The sequence below is a fragment of the Mastigoproctus giganteus genome, chromosome 1, assembly GCF_048544385.1.
Source record: "Mastigoproctus giganteus isolate SK-2022 chromosome 1, ASM4854438v1, whole genome shotgun sequence".
NCBI lineage: Eukaryota > Metazoa > Arthropoda > Arachnida > Uropygi > Thelyphonidae > Mastigoproctus > Mastigoproctus giganteus.
The window spans coordinates 247,398,955-247,416,791 of NC_143575.1; the positions used below are offsets into that span (position 1 = coordinate 247,398,955).

At 34.1% G+C, this 17,837-nt stretch overlaps 1 protein-coding gene across 3 annotated transcripts in view; it reads left to right on the plus strand.

Moving 5' to 3' along the window:
- Positions 1–602: 602 nt before the first annotated feature.
- Cog3 (conserved oligomeric Golgi complex subunit 3) overlaps positions 603–17,837 on the plus strand; it is a 92,385-nt gene continuing 75,150 nt past the window's right edge. Inside the window, exons 1-4 of one of the 3 annotated variants that reach the window (XM_090376765.1) lie at positions 603–932; positions 11,789–11,911; positions 12,773–12,834; positions 14,252–14,417. In XM_090376765.1, the coding sequence (XP_090232891.1) occupies positions 720–932; positions 11,789–11,911; positions 12,773–12,834; positions 14,252–14,417 (564 nt within the window). In that variant the 5' untranslated portion in view covers positions 603–719. The remainder of the gene's footprint in view (positions 933–11,788; positions 11,912–12,772; positions 12,835–14,251; positions 14,418–17,837) is intronic. The other 2 variants (XM_090376782.1, XM_090376773.1) reach the window with 2 other exon arrangements.

Genomic DNA, 17,837 nt, shown 5'->3' on the forward strand with positions numbered 1-17,837 from the left:
ATTTAGCCAGCGGGTAGTTGATTGCTGAAACAGACTTCCATCTGTTGTTGTGGAAGTTGATAGCTTAAATAAATTTAAGGCCGACCTAGACAAACATTTGGAGTGACTTGATGGGTGAAATGGAAAGGTTTTTTTTTTTTTTTGTTGATGCTGTATAAGCTTGCTTTCTTGCATCATATGCCTTAATTAAAGGCCGCCGTAGTCAGGTCAGGCGCGCGGCTGAATAAGTACACATGCCTTGAGTGCCCGGGGTTCAATCCGGTGACTGCTGAATACGGTGCTGTATTCTGTCTAACTTGTGAACTCTTCTGGCCTTTGGTCGTCCCGGAGTATAAATAGAAAATTTATTTAATGCAATGCTATAGTCGGTATTCTTTGCAAATATTATTTACGCTTTTTATTATACAGTATATATTATGTGTCATTTCCTAATTTATCACAGAGTAGTAACTTACTTCTCTGTGCTCATTTATCATATGACCGCCGAGTGGTGCATTTGTTTTGAGAGCTTTCGCTTGGTTTACAATCAGTTACCTACACGTGATATGTTTATTTGCATCATTAATTAGTACATCATGTATTGTTTTAAAGCTATTTTCCTGAGTCAGTTTTACTTTCTCATTTAGACAGAATAAGAGATAGCTGCGTATGTTAGGTTATTTGAGCTAATTACAGGAGATATATATGTATGAAATATGAAGTGCGATAATCGCTAATGGATGTTGGTATATGTGTCAGCTGTTATTTTCAGGTACACCAGTACTGTTTTTAATATTTTTTATATGGAGAAGCAGATATTTGGGAATGCTGTTACAGCAAAGCTCAATGATTGGGAGGTAGATGTTGATCCCCTCACTCACCTTGGACCTAAGCAAAGGGAGAGTATTGAACTGTTATGTGCTCATGATGACATAAGACCTTATCCCGATGGTGTGAGTAATAGTGTTTTTTCGGTTACTATTTGCCTTTAAACCAGTAATTTTCAAACTGTGAGTTACCACTCTATTCATGGGATGAATGTTTCCACAAATAAAAACATTTAAAAGTTAAGCTATTTAAAAGTTAAATGTGATAAAAGTTACGTTACTTCTCTTGTAAGAACAGACAGACAGAGGGAGAGGTCTCTTCCCTTTGAGGGGGAGGCAAGAATGGCCGAGAATGTTTAGAATAAAAAACTTGACAAGTGCTTATGTTTACTTCACTGCGACTGGCATGTAACTCTTACAGGCAGCGCAACTGTTGTGTTCTGCCTGTAAACCTTAGTATCCTTCAGCAGCAAGCAGAATGTGCAAAAGTAACATGCTTTTAGTTGACAATTCAGCTATGCATATTAGTTGTTTTAGGTGTCCCTCTAAATATAAATATAATAGAGTTAGGTTTGGACAACATGAAAGCTGCACAACTAATCCCCTATAACCTATGCACTGTGGAGAGAAATTTTCATTTAGCAAAGCCCTTGGCTGCTTTCCATGTTTCATTGGTACCATGTCATGGTCATAATGTGCTGATTCATATGGGACTGTATATAGTTTTTGTTTTGTATTATGCCTAATAAATGTGTGTGTGTGTGAGAGAGAGAGAGAGAGAGAGAGAGAGAGAGAGAGAGAGAGAGAGAGAGAGAGAGAGAGAGTGAGAGTGTGTGAATTCACAGGCTAATTTGTAACCTTGACCAACTCACATGGTTTTCCAACATCTTCTCTACCTAATTTACTAACATTTCAGTTGAAGAGATTTCTAAGAATACTTCCCATCCTTGATGGAATTTGAACTTATGCTTTTCCAAATGAGTAGCAAGTGTGTGTGTGTGTGTAGTTGTAATATATGTTAGGCATCTCCGTAGCCAGGTGGGAAGGAGCAGCAGTGCGTAGCACACGCTTCTTGATTAGACTGGGGTTCGAGCCCATCACCACCAAATACGGAGGATTCGGAAAGGTCAGGGAATGACCACCGTATATCCCGGAGCAATATGGCCTTAGTTGCTAATGCTCCTAAAAAACCAAATAACAACAACAACATGTAATATATGTTATAGCCTCTCAGAAAAAATGAACAGTAAACATTTCCTGCATTAAAGAAGATTTGTAAATGTAGAGGCAGATGATGCAAGAAAGCAAGCTTATATAGCATCAGCCAAAATCCCTTCCCATTTCACCCATCCAATCACTCCAAATGTTTGTCTGGGTCTGCCTTGAACTTGTTTAAGTTGTTGGCCTCCACTACAACAAATGGAAGTTTGTTCCAGCTATCAACCACTCGCTGGCTAAAGAGAAATTTCTGCTCATGTGTTCTACAATTGTCTTTCCTCAATTTGAATTTATGTCCCCTCAGGTGAATAATCTGAGCATGAGAAATCCCATCAGTATTGAGCTTGCTCAAACTGTTCAAGGCCTTATACACTACAATTAGCTTCTTAATTGAGGTGTACAAGATCAGTACTCAATAAAATTAATTGAGTACTGGCAGCTTTTCCCCCGACCAAGTTTTATAAACAGTGATATTCCTAATATATGCCACAAGAAAAAATTTTTACCTTATTCTTTTTTATCATAAAATTTTAAACAGCCTTTGTTTATCATTGTGCATTATTCTTTTATGCCAACTTCCATTTAATTGGGATAAATGGTTTCATTATTCCCCCATTTAGAAACAGTAAATTTCATTTGATACTATATATACATAGTCTATAATTTCTTGAGAATTATTTAACTTAATTAAATAGATTTTAGAATAAAACCACAATGAAACAGTAAACATAACTTATTAAAATTTTATCTACACAAAATTAAATATTAAAGCAGTACCACTGTTTGCAAATCATGTTTACAGGCAGGAAACTTTGTCTTAATTTTATTCAGACAGAGCAGTATGTGTACAAGGGTAGACTGATAAATAATGGCTTTTATTGTATGACTTTTGAAGGAGTAGAGAAAAATAAATAAATAAAAAACATAAAAGTGTTCTTTTTCTTTTTTTTTTGATGTTATGATATTTCTACCTGTGCCATACCTAGCTTGATACATGTCATTTAGCACTTAAGTTTTTGTAATTTCAAGTAAAATTATTTTGGCTAACCAATTCTTTATAGCTGCTTTTACTTCTTCATCAGAGGCATCTCTATTGCCATGCAGATATTTAAGTTTTGGGAACAAAGAAAATTGCCGGGGGAGCCAAGTCTAGATAATAGAGAAGATGTAGAGTAACTTTGTATCCCAGCAGACAAAATTCTTGCCAGTGTTTGTGAAGTGAGATTGCATATTGTTGTGTGAAAACATTATTGCTGCATTGTGAGGTCTTACTTGTTTGACGTTTTTTTTTTTTCTCGCCTGTCCAATATCTCAATATACTGGATGGAACTGATTGTGATCCCTTTTTCCAAATTCGATGCAATATTTTTGGCAGTCAGAAATTCAATAACTACACATTGTTTGGAAGTGTGTTCAAATATGTTTCCGCTTAAAACAGTGTAACCCACAAATGAACAACCTCACAAAAATGTTAGTGGACTAATTAGAAACTATTAGCTACATGGAAAACCTAATTGGAACTTGCTGCACCACCTGTTGCTGAGGTTATGAACCAAGAGGCATTATTCTTCACCCCACCTTCATATATATATTTATATATAAAATCTAATCTGTTGGTGCCAATTTTTGACTTATTTAAATGGAATAAATAATTTGCACGGCCAGTACACATTAGGAAAATTTTCATTTTATCTCTTCAACATTAACATCTGGGGTGGTATGATAGTCAGTCTTGGTGTATGTAGCATCTGCTGACATATGCCAGGTTTCTTGAGAATGCAATTACTTTTATCTTGAAGACATGGCAGTTATTGTCTACAAATGTGATCCTGACATTGATGAATGGCTTGCCGAATGAAATTTCTCAATGGATGGATTAGTCTTAGGGAACCAGTTATACAGCCTCTCTCTCTCTCTCTGCTTTCCTGACCTAAATCTATCAAATTTTACTTGTGGAAGAAAATGGCTGGTATATGGACCTGAAATGTCAATACAAGTCATTGCATTGCATTCAACATGTTGAAGAGATATGTATTGTGTTACCCTGTATATGCTGCAATGTATAGGGATCACTTGATTGTTAATGTGAGACATGTATATCTGCTGAAGGTGATCATTTCAAGCACTTGCAAATATTTTGTAGGAAAAATGAATTAAAATAAAGTAGAACCCGGATAAGAAGTTTTCCAAGGGACTGGAGGTTTAGAACTTCTTACGCAGGAAAACTTGTTAGAAGGGAAAATGACCTATGGGTATGAAATATTAACTACACATATAAAAATTGAAAATATTTGTACATACATAAGTTAAAGACAATTTTTAAGTACTATTTAAAAATTTATAAACATTTTACTCTGCTTATGGGAAACATTTTTAAACTGGAGATTTCTAATTGCTTAACGTTCTGTTTATTAAACTCATTACCAAGTTGGAAGAATGAGCTCCTTTGAAGTTTCTATAGACCTTAAAAGGTGACAATTACAATAAGACAAGCAACAATCCACTAAGTAATTCAGAACTGTTCACAACCATCAGAACTTAATGACAAATGCTTCACTGTGCTGCTACGCGTGGTTGACACTATGCAATTATGAATATCGATGAAAACAATTGCATTAGGTCACTTCCATTATATCAAAATGTTTATACTAAAAACGTTTTAGGGCAAAAAGCCCTAAAACATTTTTCCTGACTAAGGAAAATTCTCTAATTGAACAAGTTAGTGCATAGCATCATTTTAGTTCATAGTAAATCACTGACCGAAGTAGGTGAAATGGATTTTGTTATATCTCATATTGTGAATGCCTTCACAATGAGTTACTCCGATATTGAACTACCTTGAATAAGCAATGGTCTGAAACTGGATTCTCGAATAGGCAACACTTGCCAGTGGATTCTCGGCAGATACCACCTAGAATAAGTAACATTAGTCTTCTCCATTGGCGAAGCATTGCTTATTGGAGGTAGTGTAATATTAGGGCAACTCATGAAGACATTCACAATTTGAAATATATCAAAAAGGATGCAATTTCACCTACTAGGGTAGGTGAAATGGCATCAAACTAAAATAATGCTTGGCACTAACTTGTTCGATTAGCAAAACGTTTATATTGTTTTATGTTTTTTTAATATTAAAAATAAAGCATTTCTATATTTAAAAACATATTAAGCAGGGAAAACATCATTATAATAATACACTGTGTATTCTTTGTCACAAACTTTTTACGCGGGAAAACGTTTTACCCAGAAAAATTTTTTACTTTGGAAAATAATAGGTTACAATATATAGAGGTGAAATTGGGACTTAAGAAACCAAACCTAGTACAGGGGAAAAACTTCTTTGTGGGAATTTCTTATCCAGGTTCTACTGTATATAAATAAATCAAAAATTTGCCCGAGTGCATATTTGGCTAACAAAATTTTGAGAAGTTTTACCTCATTAAGACATTTTTTGGAACTGTGTTCATAAGAACTTGATTTGTTGATTGTCCGAGATGTTTCTGAAGTTTCACTAAACAGTTTTGAATCCTGTATTGTAATTATGTGGTTAAGCATTATTCTGTGGAGCCTTCACGTAGTTCATATTATTTCATCAGTTTTCACATCATTTCTGTTTGACAATTTTTTATGATTATTTGTTTCTTTGCCTTAATGTATGTTGTGTGCATGTAAATGGACACGAATTGAGTAGTTTTTGATGTCACACACTTGAAGTATACCCATCTCCTTGATAGAACTGAGTTCAAGCAGTGTAGCCTATATACTATTGCTGTAATAGCAGCAATATTATTTGCTATATAAACCAAAATTCCTCTAAAGCATTACTATTGGGGTAGTCAGCAGATTTGTTTGAATTTGATTCCTGAAAGACAGCACTAGATTCTGAAATGAGATGATAAGTGCTGGACTTTGTTGCAGTGCTATTCAATCCTTCAGAGACATAATATATTGTAAAGTTGAGTCAGTAAATAAGGTGAACTTTCCTTCTCTCTCTCTCTCTTTATTTTTATAGGAAAAAAAGAGAGAAGAAAATCTCCCCTTTTTTACATAAGTACTCATTAACCACTTTTCCTTATTACAACATGTCTTAACCTGTACTTTTCATTTCTATGATATCAAGTTGGCAAATTAACACTGTCATTTTTGAAACTGACATTGGCAGCCATTTTTGAAATTGACTACCACACTTTCCTGTTATGTATTTCAAGCACTTGCAAATATTTTGTAGAAAAAAATGAAATAAAATATATAAATAAATGAAAAATTTCTCTGAGTGCTTATCTGGTTAACAAAATTTTGAAAAATTTTACCTTCTCAAAATTTTCTGCATCTGTCTAAGTTGAACAGCAAAGTTTCATTTAATTTTTACTCTTAGAAGGAGTTAAAGTGGATTGAAGTGAAACTTCTTTAGGCGTGCTCCAGACAGTTTTCAGATGGGGATAAATTGTGTTCATGGATTGGCAAAAAATGCAACAAAAATGTGACCGTTGCCATAAGTAAATGCATTACAGGCACTCTTAACAGCCAACTATCATACTAGGTTACAAGCCCTGGTTCTCATGCGATCACTGAAAGCAAGCAGCATCAGGCCCAGTTAGTAATTGGGAGGGTGACCACATGAGAATACCCAATGTAATTTGCCTACCTTTCTTTTTTCTTTTGTTAACCTATAGAAAATATTCTTCTGATTTTCACATATCATTTAATTTTGTTAATTGGTAAGATAATAAAGTGTAAATCTGTGCTTTGTATCTTTACTTTAATGGCCTGTGGATAATATTCCTCCTATTTTTGCTTATTAGAATTGGCATTAATAGAATTAAAATTCAATTCATAAATATGATCACAATGACTGGCGCTTACTACATATTGTATAGTGAATGGTCTTTTGTTATGGAGTATCCATCGTAAAGTGATTTTATCATACAGTGAACCAATCATAAAGCAGGGTCCACTGTAGTGAGTGATGTAAGACATATAGTGCTAGTACATGTGCAATGCATCCGTAGATTGACAAAAATCGCCACGAAACTGCAACACAAAATGATTCATCCCTCACCATTGTACCACTCTGTACCAGGCACGAGCAATTCATGACCCAATCAGTACCCCTGCTGATTGCATCATGCTGTTTCTTTCATCATTCTCCACTATATTTAATAAAAAAATTTGATGGGAAAAAAATTTATAATTCAACATGTCAAGGACTAATAGTGAGCGTTGTAAGCCTATAGAGCATGTATATGTGCAATGCGACCACTGAAACCACCTTCATTGAGTACAATGGAGAAATCTAAGCTATTTTGACAGTGGAAGAAATTACAGTGTATGATGGAGTTGAACAAAGAAGCCAGAGAAGGTCCATCCACATCTTCAGAGCCTTACATCTCCCCAGAAATGTTAGAAATGAATTTGGAAGGAGGAGTCATGGAAATTGATACTGCAAATGAAAACAATGAAGAGTCCTCAAAGCCCAGTTTTAAATGAAAAGCAAAGTAGCCAAAACAGACTATCAAAAGTACTCCACCAAATTGTTCAACACATGGCAAGCGTAATACACAGCAGGAGCAGCAACACCATTTTAAGAAATGCCAAAGCAATCGTGCACAGTTTAAATGTACATTCCTGGATAATGATTTTGGTTCAGTCTATTCCGTGTGATCGCCTTTGGTTCAAGAACGAGGTGAAGATTGTAGCAGCCCAAGATCATGCTCTTCTTCAAACAGCATTTCCAAATGAGGATGTAAGTCAAATATTGGCTTGTAACAGCAGTTGTGGCTCTCTCAAGAACAAAGTGATTCTGGCTCTATTGAAGTCAAATGGTTAAATATCATCCGATGCCACAGCACTTGTTGAAACTAGATTTGTAATGGAACGTCTCATATCTCTGAGGCTCACTCCCATTCATGCAGATTCATCGCCTGTGACATTCATATGGTCAGTACGGGATCCTCGGTCAAGTGATAAACGTTTGCTTAAAGAAGTTTCACTTAACTTCTGCTATGCATGCTTGGCGCGCGCACACAATTTTTTTTAAGAATGTCTGTGCATGGTATGGTGACAAATTATTATTAAAACTATGTAAAAGTGGTGTGAAATGAACTTCTAATGAACTTCAAAAGTATTTATACATCAGTTTGGATAAAATTCGTGATAAATAACATGCAGGTTGATCATTTAATTCACATAATAGGCCTAACTTGATTTTACTCTTTGTTGTTGATGTCTTCCAATGCGCTCTCCTTTTCAAAATTCTCCTTTTCCTTTGATATAATACACTTTTGTCATCAGTGAATTCACTTGTAGAAGCACTCCTGGAAGCCATTTCTTGATAATTCTTTAAGAGTGGTCATTGTGTCTATAGGTTCTTGACCTTCTGTGATGTCTGTAACACTTGAAAACTGCTTCCCCCCCCCCCAACACTTGTCTCTGTAAACCTGAAATTTCTCTCAGAATCTTTTTATAAAGTATGCAGACCACATCAAATAACAGTGAACTTGATTGCTGAAAATTGAATGACTGTACAGTGGCTGGCACCACCATTCCATAAATTAAATGGTATCTGTGAAAGAGCTAATGTTATAGGGCAGGACAAGTTATAGTACCGAAAATTGTGCCCCCGATAAGATGCACTAATTCTGCACATGCAAACAAAAAAAAAAAAAAAAAAAGTTTGACAATCTGCTGGGAAGCAAACAAAGACCAGTTTTGGGACTGGTATTGTTATGTGACCATACCAGTCCCAAAATAACAATATTAATACTAAATTATTGATAATATTAATACTAAATGATAGACCATTTAGCATTAATATTAGAATTGCTAAATAAAACAGACTTTTTCTGCATCTGCCAAAAAGAGAGGATAAGTTCCCCAATTACTCATATTTTTCCCATTACCAAAAACATGACCATCCAATTCAACTTTGAACTCACACCAAGCTCTTCACCATAGCAGATCACAGCTACCAGCGATCTGCAATATACTTCCCAAAGATAAATATTATGAGATCTTTGCTTTTGTCCCTAATATTTTTTATATGTGGTTAATGTCTATACCTCAGGCCTCTTCTAAAGTGTTTAAATTGCTAAACATTTTAGTCTGCATCTTCTAAGCTACTCTTACAGTTATTAGCCTAAAATATGGATGCTTTATGTTGTGAACTTTTTTGCATTGTGAGATCAGCAATAATAACAGAGGTTCCCTAATAATAGAAGTTATTTTGCAATAGATGACATTTCTTTCACCTGCTGTCATTGTGCAAGGTTAATACTGGAATGCATTGCAATAGACGACACTTCTCTTTCTCCCGCTTTCATGTTGCAAGGTTAATACTGGAATGGATTAGAAGTCAGATCCTACCACACGTATCCACTATACCAGTGGTATATGTCTCCCCCAGGGGTACATGAGGTCCTTTTAGAGATATGCTGGCATATGAAATCAGCTTTTGTTGAAGAATTATCTAAAATTTTTTAATATGTATATGGTAAATTTATTTCTATTAATTTCATGTTTGGGTTAATTTATCAGTGCTGCTGTAGGGGAATGGTCAGGGTACATCCGTGTTGAGTTGAACATAGTTCAAAAATTGTGTCACTGCTAAATATGGTAATGTTTTTGCATTCTCTCTATCTTGTGAGCTCCCGAACCTATATTTTTTTTTTTTTTTTTTTTTTATGGAACCCCCAAACACGAAAGGTATCAAAACCTATAGTACTTAGTACCGTGCATGGGTTGAAGGAGAAGTATGGGGGGAGGGGGAGGGGGGATGCCGGAAACATTGCTCTAGAGACTAAACATGGGTTTCACCACTTCAAGCCTCCAATAAGCAAAGTGGTGGTATTTCACCGGTTGATGAAAGTCATCTACCACCTGGAATATATGGGTTCGGTTCATCTCAGAGTATAAATAGAAAATTTATTTATTTATTATTCGTACTACGTGTATCATGAAAACATTTAAAGGGCATAAATTTTATAGGAAAAAAGTGCAGTGAAGGTTTATTATTTCAAAAGCATCATTTTAATGAGAATTTTACCAAAGAAGTACCAGGGTGCCTGCCTACCCACTGAGAAGAAGCCAACAAGCTTTGAAACAATGCCGTCTGGGTGGTGGTATCCACTGAGAATAAGTAACAGTAGTCTTTTCCACTGTCGAAGTGTTACTTATTCGAGGTAGTACAATACCATGGCAACTCATTGTGAAGGCATTCACAATATGAGATGTAACCAAAACGATGCCAATTTAATTAATTTAATTTAACTACTTTGGTAGATGGCTTTTATGATCCTTTTGCACTAACCTATATGTTAGTCATTCTACCTTGTAGCACGAGGCCTTTGCCCTTGGGTGCCTCCGTAGCTAGGTGGGAAGGAGCAGCAGTGCGTAGCACACGCTTCTTGATTAGACTGGGGTTCGAGCCCGTCACCACCAAATACGGGGGATGCGGAAAGGTCAGGGAATGACCACCGCACATTCCCGGAGCAATATGGTCTTAGTTGCTAATGCTCCTAAAAACCAAATAACAAACAAACAAGCCTTTGCCCTTAAATATTTTATAGTCTATATCACTGCACATATTGTGAAGTTATGTGAAGATATATGTGAAATTATGAAGTATAACTTCATATTGTGAAGTTATACTTCATAACTGGGTTGTCACTATTGCAACACCAGAGTACCTGCCCACCCACTGAGGAGAAGCCAACAAGCTTTGAAACGGAGCTGTCTAGTTTGTATCCACTGAGAATAAGTAACAGTAGTCTTCTACACTGGCGAAGCATTACTTATTCGAGGTAGTATAATACCATGGCAACTCATTGTGAAGGCATTCACAATATGACATGTAACCAAAACGATGCCAATTTAATTTAACTCCTTTGGTAGATGGCTACATTAAAATTATGCTTTTGCACTAACCTATTTGTTAGTCATTCTACCTCATAGCATGAGGCCCTTTGCCCTTAAATATTTTATGGTTTATTATTCCTTGAGAAAATTGTTAGGCATATACCAACAAACAACAAATCTGAAAGGTATAGATACTGTGCCTTGATCACTCCAAAATTAAGTTTGTGAATTTTGGAGTGGTATCAAGGTATGAAGTGCCCATACTTAAGTAAATTATTTATGAAAGTTTTATAAGTAATTTACAAATTATAAAGTTTTGTGGTAATATGGTTGAATATTGGTAAGATGTGAATATTACTAAGTTTGTTCATTAATAGGACCATTTTATATATGCCAGAGATCGCTTATCATAATTTTGAAATTCTTGATAGGATGTTGAAAGGGGACCCCTTAAAACTCTCTGATATCATTTCTCCCCACTCCCCTCAGATAAAATTGGTTTAAATTATTTCAGAGGCACACTAATGATGTTTTCAGACTAAACTGAGGATGGGGAGCAACCTTCCCATTGAGAAAAAAGAGCAGTTAATTAATAAAATTAAATATCTAGATTTTAAAATCTAAATAATACTTGTTCCAGTTTTAATACTGAATTCAAAAATTTCAGTTTAGTTCCTTTTAATTGAAGCATCCCTGCATATGGCTTAGATTTAGGATGGCATCTAGGTAGAAAATAGTACATTTCATATTCAGTTTTGCATGAAATTATATATGTATTGTCTAACAATGATTTTTTTTTTTTCTGTTTTTCTTTTTTATAAGATTTAAAATTGCAGTCAATGCCATGAATATATATATATATATATATATATATATACACACAAAAAACATTTTTTTATTACTTATTTCAGCTAATTCTTGATGAGGTGCCTTCTCAGAAATCCGACGATGTGCCACCATGTTCCAGTTCATTAGATGATCTAGTCAATTGTCTTCCAGTAACAAATACAGAGAATATAACTAACTCTCAACAGGTCAGTTATTTCTTAATTTTTGCTATGCTATTTAGATTATTTGGAATTTCAACTGATTTGTCACTTTTAAGGACATCTGTATAATATGTTATTTGAACTTTTTGCTTTTTGTAATTTAGCATTTGTAATTCCAAAATGAGTTAATTTAAGTCAGTGTTTGTGCTGTGTGAAGAGTGTTGTGAAATAAATAAAAATGCCCAATTATAGGGCTATGAAATTTATTTTCACTATATAAATATTTTATTTTGTTTAATTTTTTCCCCCTTCAACAATAAGGTGTTAAAACATGAAATAACCATGTTTCACCAACTTTTGAAAATAAAACAGTGGAGTCCTTTCTTTCTGATTTGACCTTGTGTATGTACTTCACCCATTGTCAAAGATTTAATAGTACATTGAAGATTATGTTGCATCATGTAAAAAAAACAAAAAACTAAAGACTAGACAAAAAAAACTAGAAATAAATTGAAAGTTGTATAATTTAAAAATTATTTTGAATTTAATTGGTTTTATTAAATCCTGATGTATGACTAAACTGCTAGTTGATATAGATAAATTGATATTTATTAATTTGTAAATAATTTTATTCAATATAAGTAGGGCAAAATGAAGCAAGGATGCACTTTATTTTTTAAAAAAATAAAGTGTAATTGCAACCCATACATCACTGCTCACCTCCTTTCACCTATTTCATCTGTGTATTTATCTATCCTAACCCTTTAAATTTATATCTTTCCACTTCTAGTTGATACTTTTTTCTAGTATTGTTATTTAAATATAAGGAAGCTCTGTATTGTTTTAAAATAAATAATGTGTAGATCTTAAATTATTTGTTGTGTTGATATGTCTATTATATTTTAGTTTCAGAACTGGTTTTCTAAAGTAGAGGACCAAATAATAGAAGATGACGTCACTGTTTTTAGGTAAGTAACATGTTAGTCCTTGTTGGGGAGGGGTGGAAACAAGCATGTAGGATTTTTAAGCCATTGTTGTAGATTAATAGTCATGGTTAGGTTTGCTCTGATTGGGGCCAGATCTCAATATGAAATGCCAGCAAAAAAATAATAATAAATAAATAAAATAAAATAATAATAAATTTATGCTGGTACAAGAAATCTACTTTGAATTTCATGACACTAACCTGCATTAGTGAAATGCCTTTTAACTTTGATATAAATCTAAGCAATTTTAGAAAAATTAAAAATTCAGTTTTGGTCGAATCTTGTTGTTTATTTGTGATTTGGTTTTTAGGAGCATTAGCAACTAAGGCCATATTGCTCTGGGGATATGTGGTAGTCATTCCCTGACCTTTCCACATTCTCCATATTTGGTTTAAATGTGGAGGATGGGCATGGGCTCGAACCCCAGTCTAATCAAGAAGCGTGTGCTACGCACTGCTGCTCCTGTCAACCTGGCTACGGAGGTGCCTTTGGCTGAAGCAATAAAGTTCATATTCACTATCATGTTAACTTACATTTGCAATTTAAAAAAATATTAACTACTGCTATTATGAATATGATATTATCTTTGTAGTGTTTTTGAGCAGAGGAAAATATATTCCATAATATATCAAGAAATGTTTATATAAATCTGTGTTACAAGCTTCTAATGATGAAGATATAAAAATCAATATATTGACTGGTTATGTTATGAAAATTTTTGTATTTAAAATAGCTGCTGTATTTTTGAAAGTAATATTTTCATTTTTTGTACTTAAAATCACTGTATCCTGTAACTTAGGTTATGGTTTAAGCAAAAATTAGTAAATGCTGCCGTTAATTATGAAAGTTTATTTTTTTAGAACTTAAAGTATTATCTGGTTTTATATATGAATATTCAGGTAAACTTTTCAGTTCCTTTTTCTTTCAGTTTCTGTTACTTGAAAGTTTAAGAAACATCCATCTCTGTCTCTCTCCACCCCCCATTTACAGTAATCTAGTTTTATGGTTTCATTCAAGTAACAGAGAATGACATAACAAAGGAAATCTGAAATTTCCTTTGTTATATGGTCACAGGAAAGTCTGGAAAAGCTGACCTTCCTGTGAAAGTCTGCTTTTCCAGAATAGCCCAATACATTCAGTAGATCAGTTGTTTAACCTGAATTAAATTTAGTTTTTGTTTTCCATGTAGCGAAGGCATTTTTTTAAAAATTAAGTGAATATTTAGATCCTTACATTTTTATATGCACTCATTAAGGTATACAAAATATTTTTTATTGGATCTATATTTATTGAAAATTTTTAGTAAATTTTAGCACTTTTGGCAATTTTAGTTACTAAGCATATTCATTATGAAGTTTTTGTGTAACAGATTAATTTTAATGAATTATTCAATTTTCAGAGCTTATATTTTGGAAATTACTCATTATCACAATGAGTATAGCAAGCTATTAGAAGATGTGTCTACTGCTTTAGGATATCTAGATTCTCTTCAACAGCAGTACTTGTTTGTTTCAAATAAAACAAATGCATTACATGAAGCCTGTGAACATCTTTTGACTGAACAAGTAATGTAATATTTTACTATCTGTAAATATACATTCACCTTTTTTTTTTAGGATATGAAAATTAGCATGCACTTTTCTAAATTTAAATTTCTGAATTGTACCATAAATTAAATACCTACCACCTTTTATGGTTTATGGAAAGCTTCCTTTTTTATATAGAATTTGGTTTAGCTTATGTTATTTTTTTTATATAGATCTACCAAATACTTAAGTTTGATCTGTACAGTTTTGTATAGATCAGTTTCAAATCAGTAAAAAAAAAAAAAGTGAGGCACTGTTTCACTACAGACATTAAAATAGAGTGAGGAAAAAATGTGAGTTGACCTAAAGTTACTAATATCATTTTTAATTTAATAGCATCACCTAGAGCAAATACAATTAATTAAAAATTCAAGGTGTAACGTGTTAGTCCTAGGCCATTACAGCTGTTTTGAAACTTAGTGGCTTCTCCTCAGACAGTAGTGTTCCTGGGCAGTAAAGAACAGTAAATTTTATTTCACAAATTGCTTGGCTCCTTGTTCAGATTCCATACATTTATTCACCATTCAGCAGGAGTCTCTAATTGAGGCAACCTGCTATCTGATAAGAAGTCAATAAGCTTTGAAACAGCAGTGCCTAGTTTTTAATTAATAGTGGATTCACCTCTGGATGATACTACTAAAGTAAAAACAATGTTAATAATTTTAGGTTGGCTCCCAAATAAAGGTAGTATATGCAGATAGCTTGCAAATGGAAATACTATAAGGGGAGAATAACTACATACTGTTCTCAGCTCATGGTACAATATAAAAAATGAAGGAGAATGCTCTCCATCCTGCATTAAACCACCTTTGTGAATGCATTATGTCCCCAGACAGTAAAGAAGAGATAGTTTTATGATTACGGTGCCAACAAAAAAACATGAAACAAGCTATGTGCCATAACAGGAAGGGCAATCTCCACACTATGCACATCCACTGGAATGAAATATTGTTTTGCAGGATTCGGCATTCCATGTCACTTTCTGCTACTCTTCTAGAGTCCATGAATGTCAGAAATGACACCACTCCATAATATAAATTTTTAGTAGTTTACACCAACCTTGTGTTGAAATAATAAAACAAAAAACAAAATTAATAGTTTAATAACTGGTATTACTAATTTACAATAAATTACTATTTACAAAAAGCATATAAAAAGAAAAAGAATACCATAAAATACAATAAAATATACAGAATTAAAATGCACTCCCGTGCCACTTCCAGTTCTGTTACACATGAGAACAATGCACGTGTCATTGAATCATGTGACATGTGCCGTGAACCTGCAGGTATTTAAGATTACACTGCAAAAATAAAGCATACTGTTGAGAAAGAAGGCAGAGCCTTCGAAAGCTTCAGATTTTAGCGCTTTTAATTCTGTATATTTTATTGTATTTTATGGTATTCTTTTTCTTTTTATATGCTTTTTGTAAATAGTAATTTATTGTAAATTAGTAATACCAGTTATTAATCTATTAATTTTGTTTTTTGTTTTATTATTTCAATGCAAGGTTGGTGTAAACTACTAAAAATTTATATTATGAATATGCCCAACTCCAGAAATTTCAAGAAAGACACCACTCCAAATGCTGTTTCATGTTAGTTACTGATATTTGGTTTATGTGTTACTTCCCTGCCTTTAAATTCAAGGCTATGCAGCCTCCTGTGGATGATTAATGAACTGACAGGTGTTCACATGGCTTATTGGGCTTGCTCTGTGATGTTTTCTATAGATGACATGCTTTAGGCACGAATTACCTTTATGGTTTACTGAACATGTTTCATAAAATTGTGAGGCTATCCTGACAATATTTTCAAGTAATCATATCTTTCATCTTTGAATAACACTTGCCACAGTAGATTTTGGGAGGTTCATACAAGTCTCAGTTGCACACACAGAAAGGTTCAATCACCATCTCCATTGAAAGTCTAAGTTCCAGTTCACAACCCTTACTGGCTTCTAATATACTTCTGCTGCATAGGCAGACCCACAAGATTTATATTGTATGTCTCAGCAAAGCAAATACGTGCAATCGAAGCACTTCTGGCTTAGTACACAGTATTCAGGAGGGATGTTCGAATCCTTCTGGTGCATTTAGCTTATAGTCAGTATTTGGATAAGGGTTTGTGTTATACACTAAAGGAAATGGAAACTAGAATATCACAAAAAATATCACATTATCACTAACCTTGGTCAATTTTGACCAAGGTTAGTGATAATGTTAAGAAGGATTATAAGGATAAATGATTAAATTTTGAGGGAATTTGATTTAATATTATAAGAAATGCGTTGTTAACGAACAAATTATAAAGTTGAAATTACTGTTTTTTACCTAAATAATTCTAAAATTTTCAAAAGTTTTTGAATAAAATGTATTTCTGCAGTTCATCAATGTTGGATACAATGGGAAGAGGAAGGCGCCACAAGATCTTCCAGAAGTACAGAGGAAAGGTAGGATCAGCATATCTGATGGATGTCTTTGGTGAGCAGGTCTGCCACTTCTGTCCAGATTAGGAGTGTTACTGTGCCCCACAGGTCACCTTTTATAGTTTACAAGCATTTGCTGGAACCCTCATGAGTAACACAGTTGGTATAATCACCGTCCTCTCCACACTGGGTGGAAAAGACCAGAGTTCGAATCCTGTCAATGATATGAGGAATTTTTATGGATCTTTTTCATAACATAGCTTAATTAATTGGTCTCAGGGGGAGTAGTATGGTTTTTTTCTCTCCCAGAAACTTGGGTTTTTCATCCAAAGTAAACAGCAAATTGATCACAGAATGCATGCAATTTACAGACATGTTATTTACGGTGCAATATGGTCTAAGTTGCTGATGTGCCTAAAACCCTACAACAACAATCCATTTGCTGGAAATGGCTATGAATTGAATTCCAGTGAATTGTTTGCCTCTCATTCCTACTCATCTTTTTCAGTGTGGTTGGAGCCGACCGGGCTAGCCGGGTGGGTAAAGTGGCTGCCTGGCAACCCAAAGGTCGCGAGTTCGAATCCCACCTCGGGCTTGGATCAAAGTACTGCAAAAACCTTGGGAGGTGCATTATGGCCACAGAAGCTGATGCGCCAACAACTACCAAAAAAAAAAAAAAATCTGGGGTTGTGCATGGATCGCATGGTCATCATAATGATGCTCAGTATTTTTTGGCTTTTGTGTAAGTGATGGATGAATGAACAGAAGACACGAGAGAGAGAGAGAGAGAGAGAGAGAGAGAGAGAGAGAGAGAGAGAGAGAAAAAACTGTATAAGTGCAAGAGCCACATTGCAAACTCCAAGTGTAATAATATTGGGAGTCATGAGGTATGACATGAAAACAACTGTTGTGATTATAATAAAGTGCCATTATTTCATTAATATTTTTAATTTATTGATATATTTTTTTTCA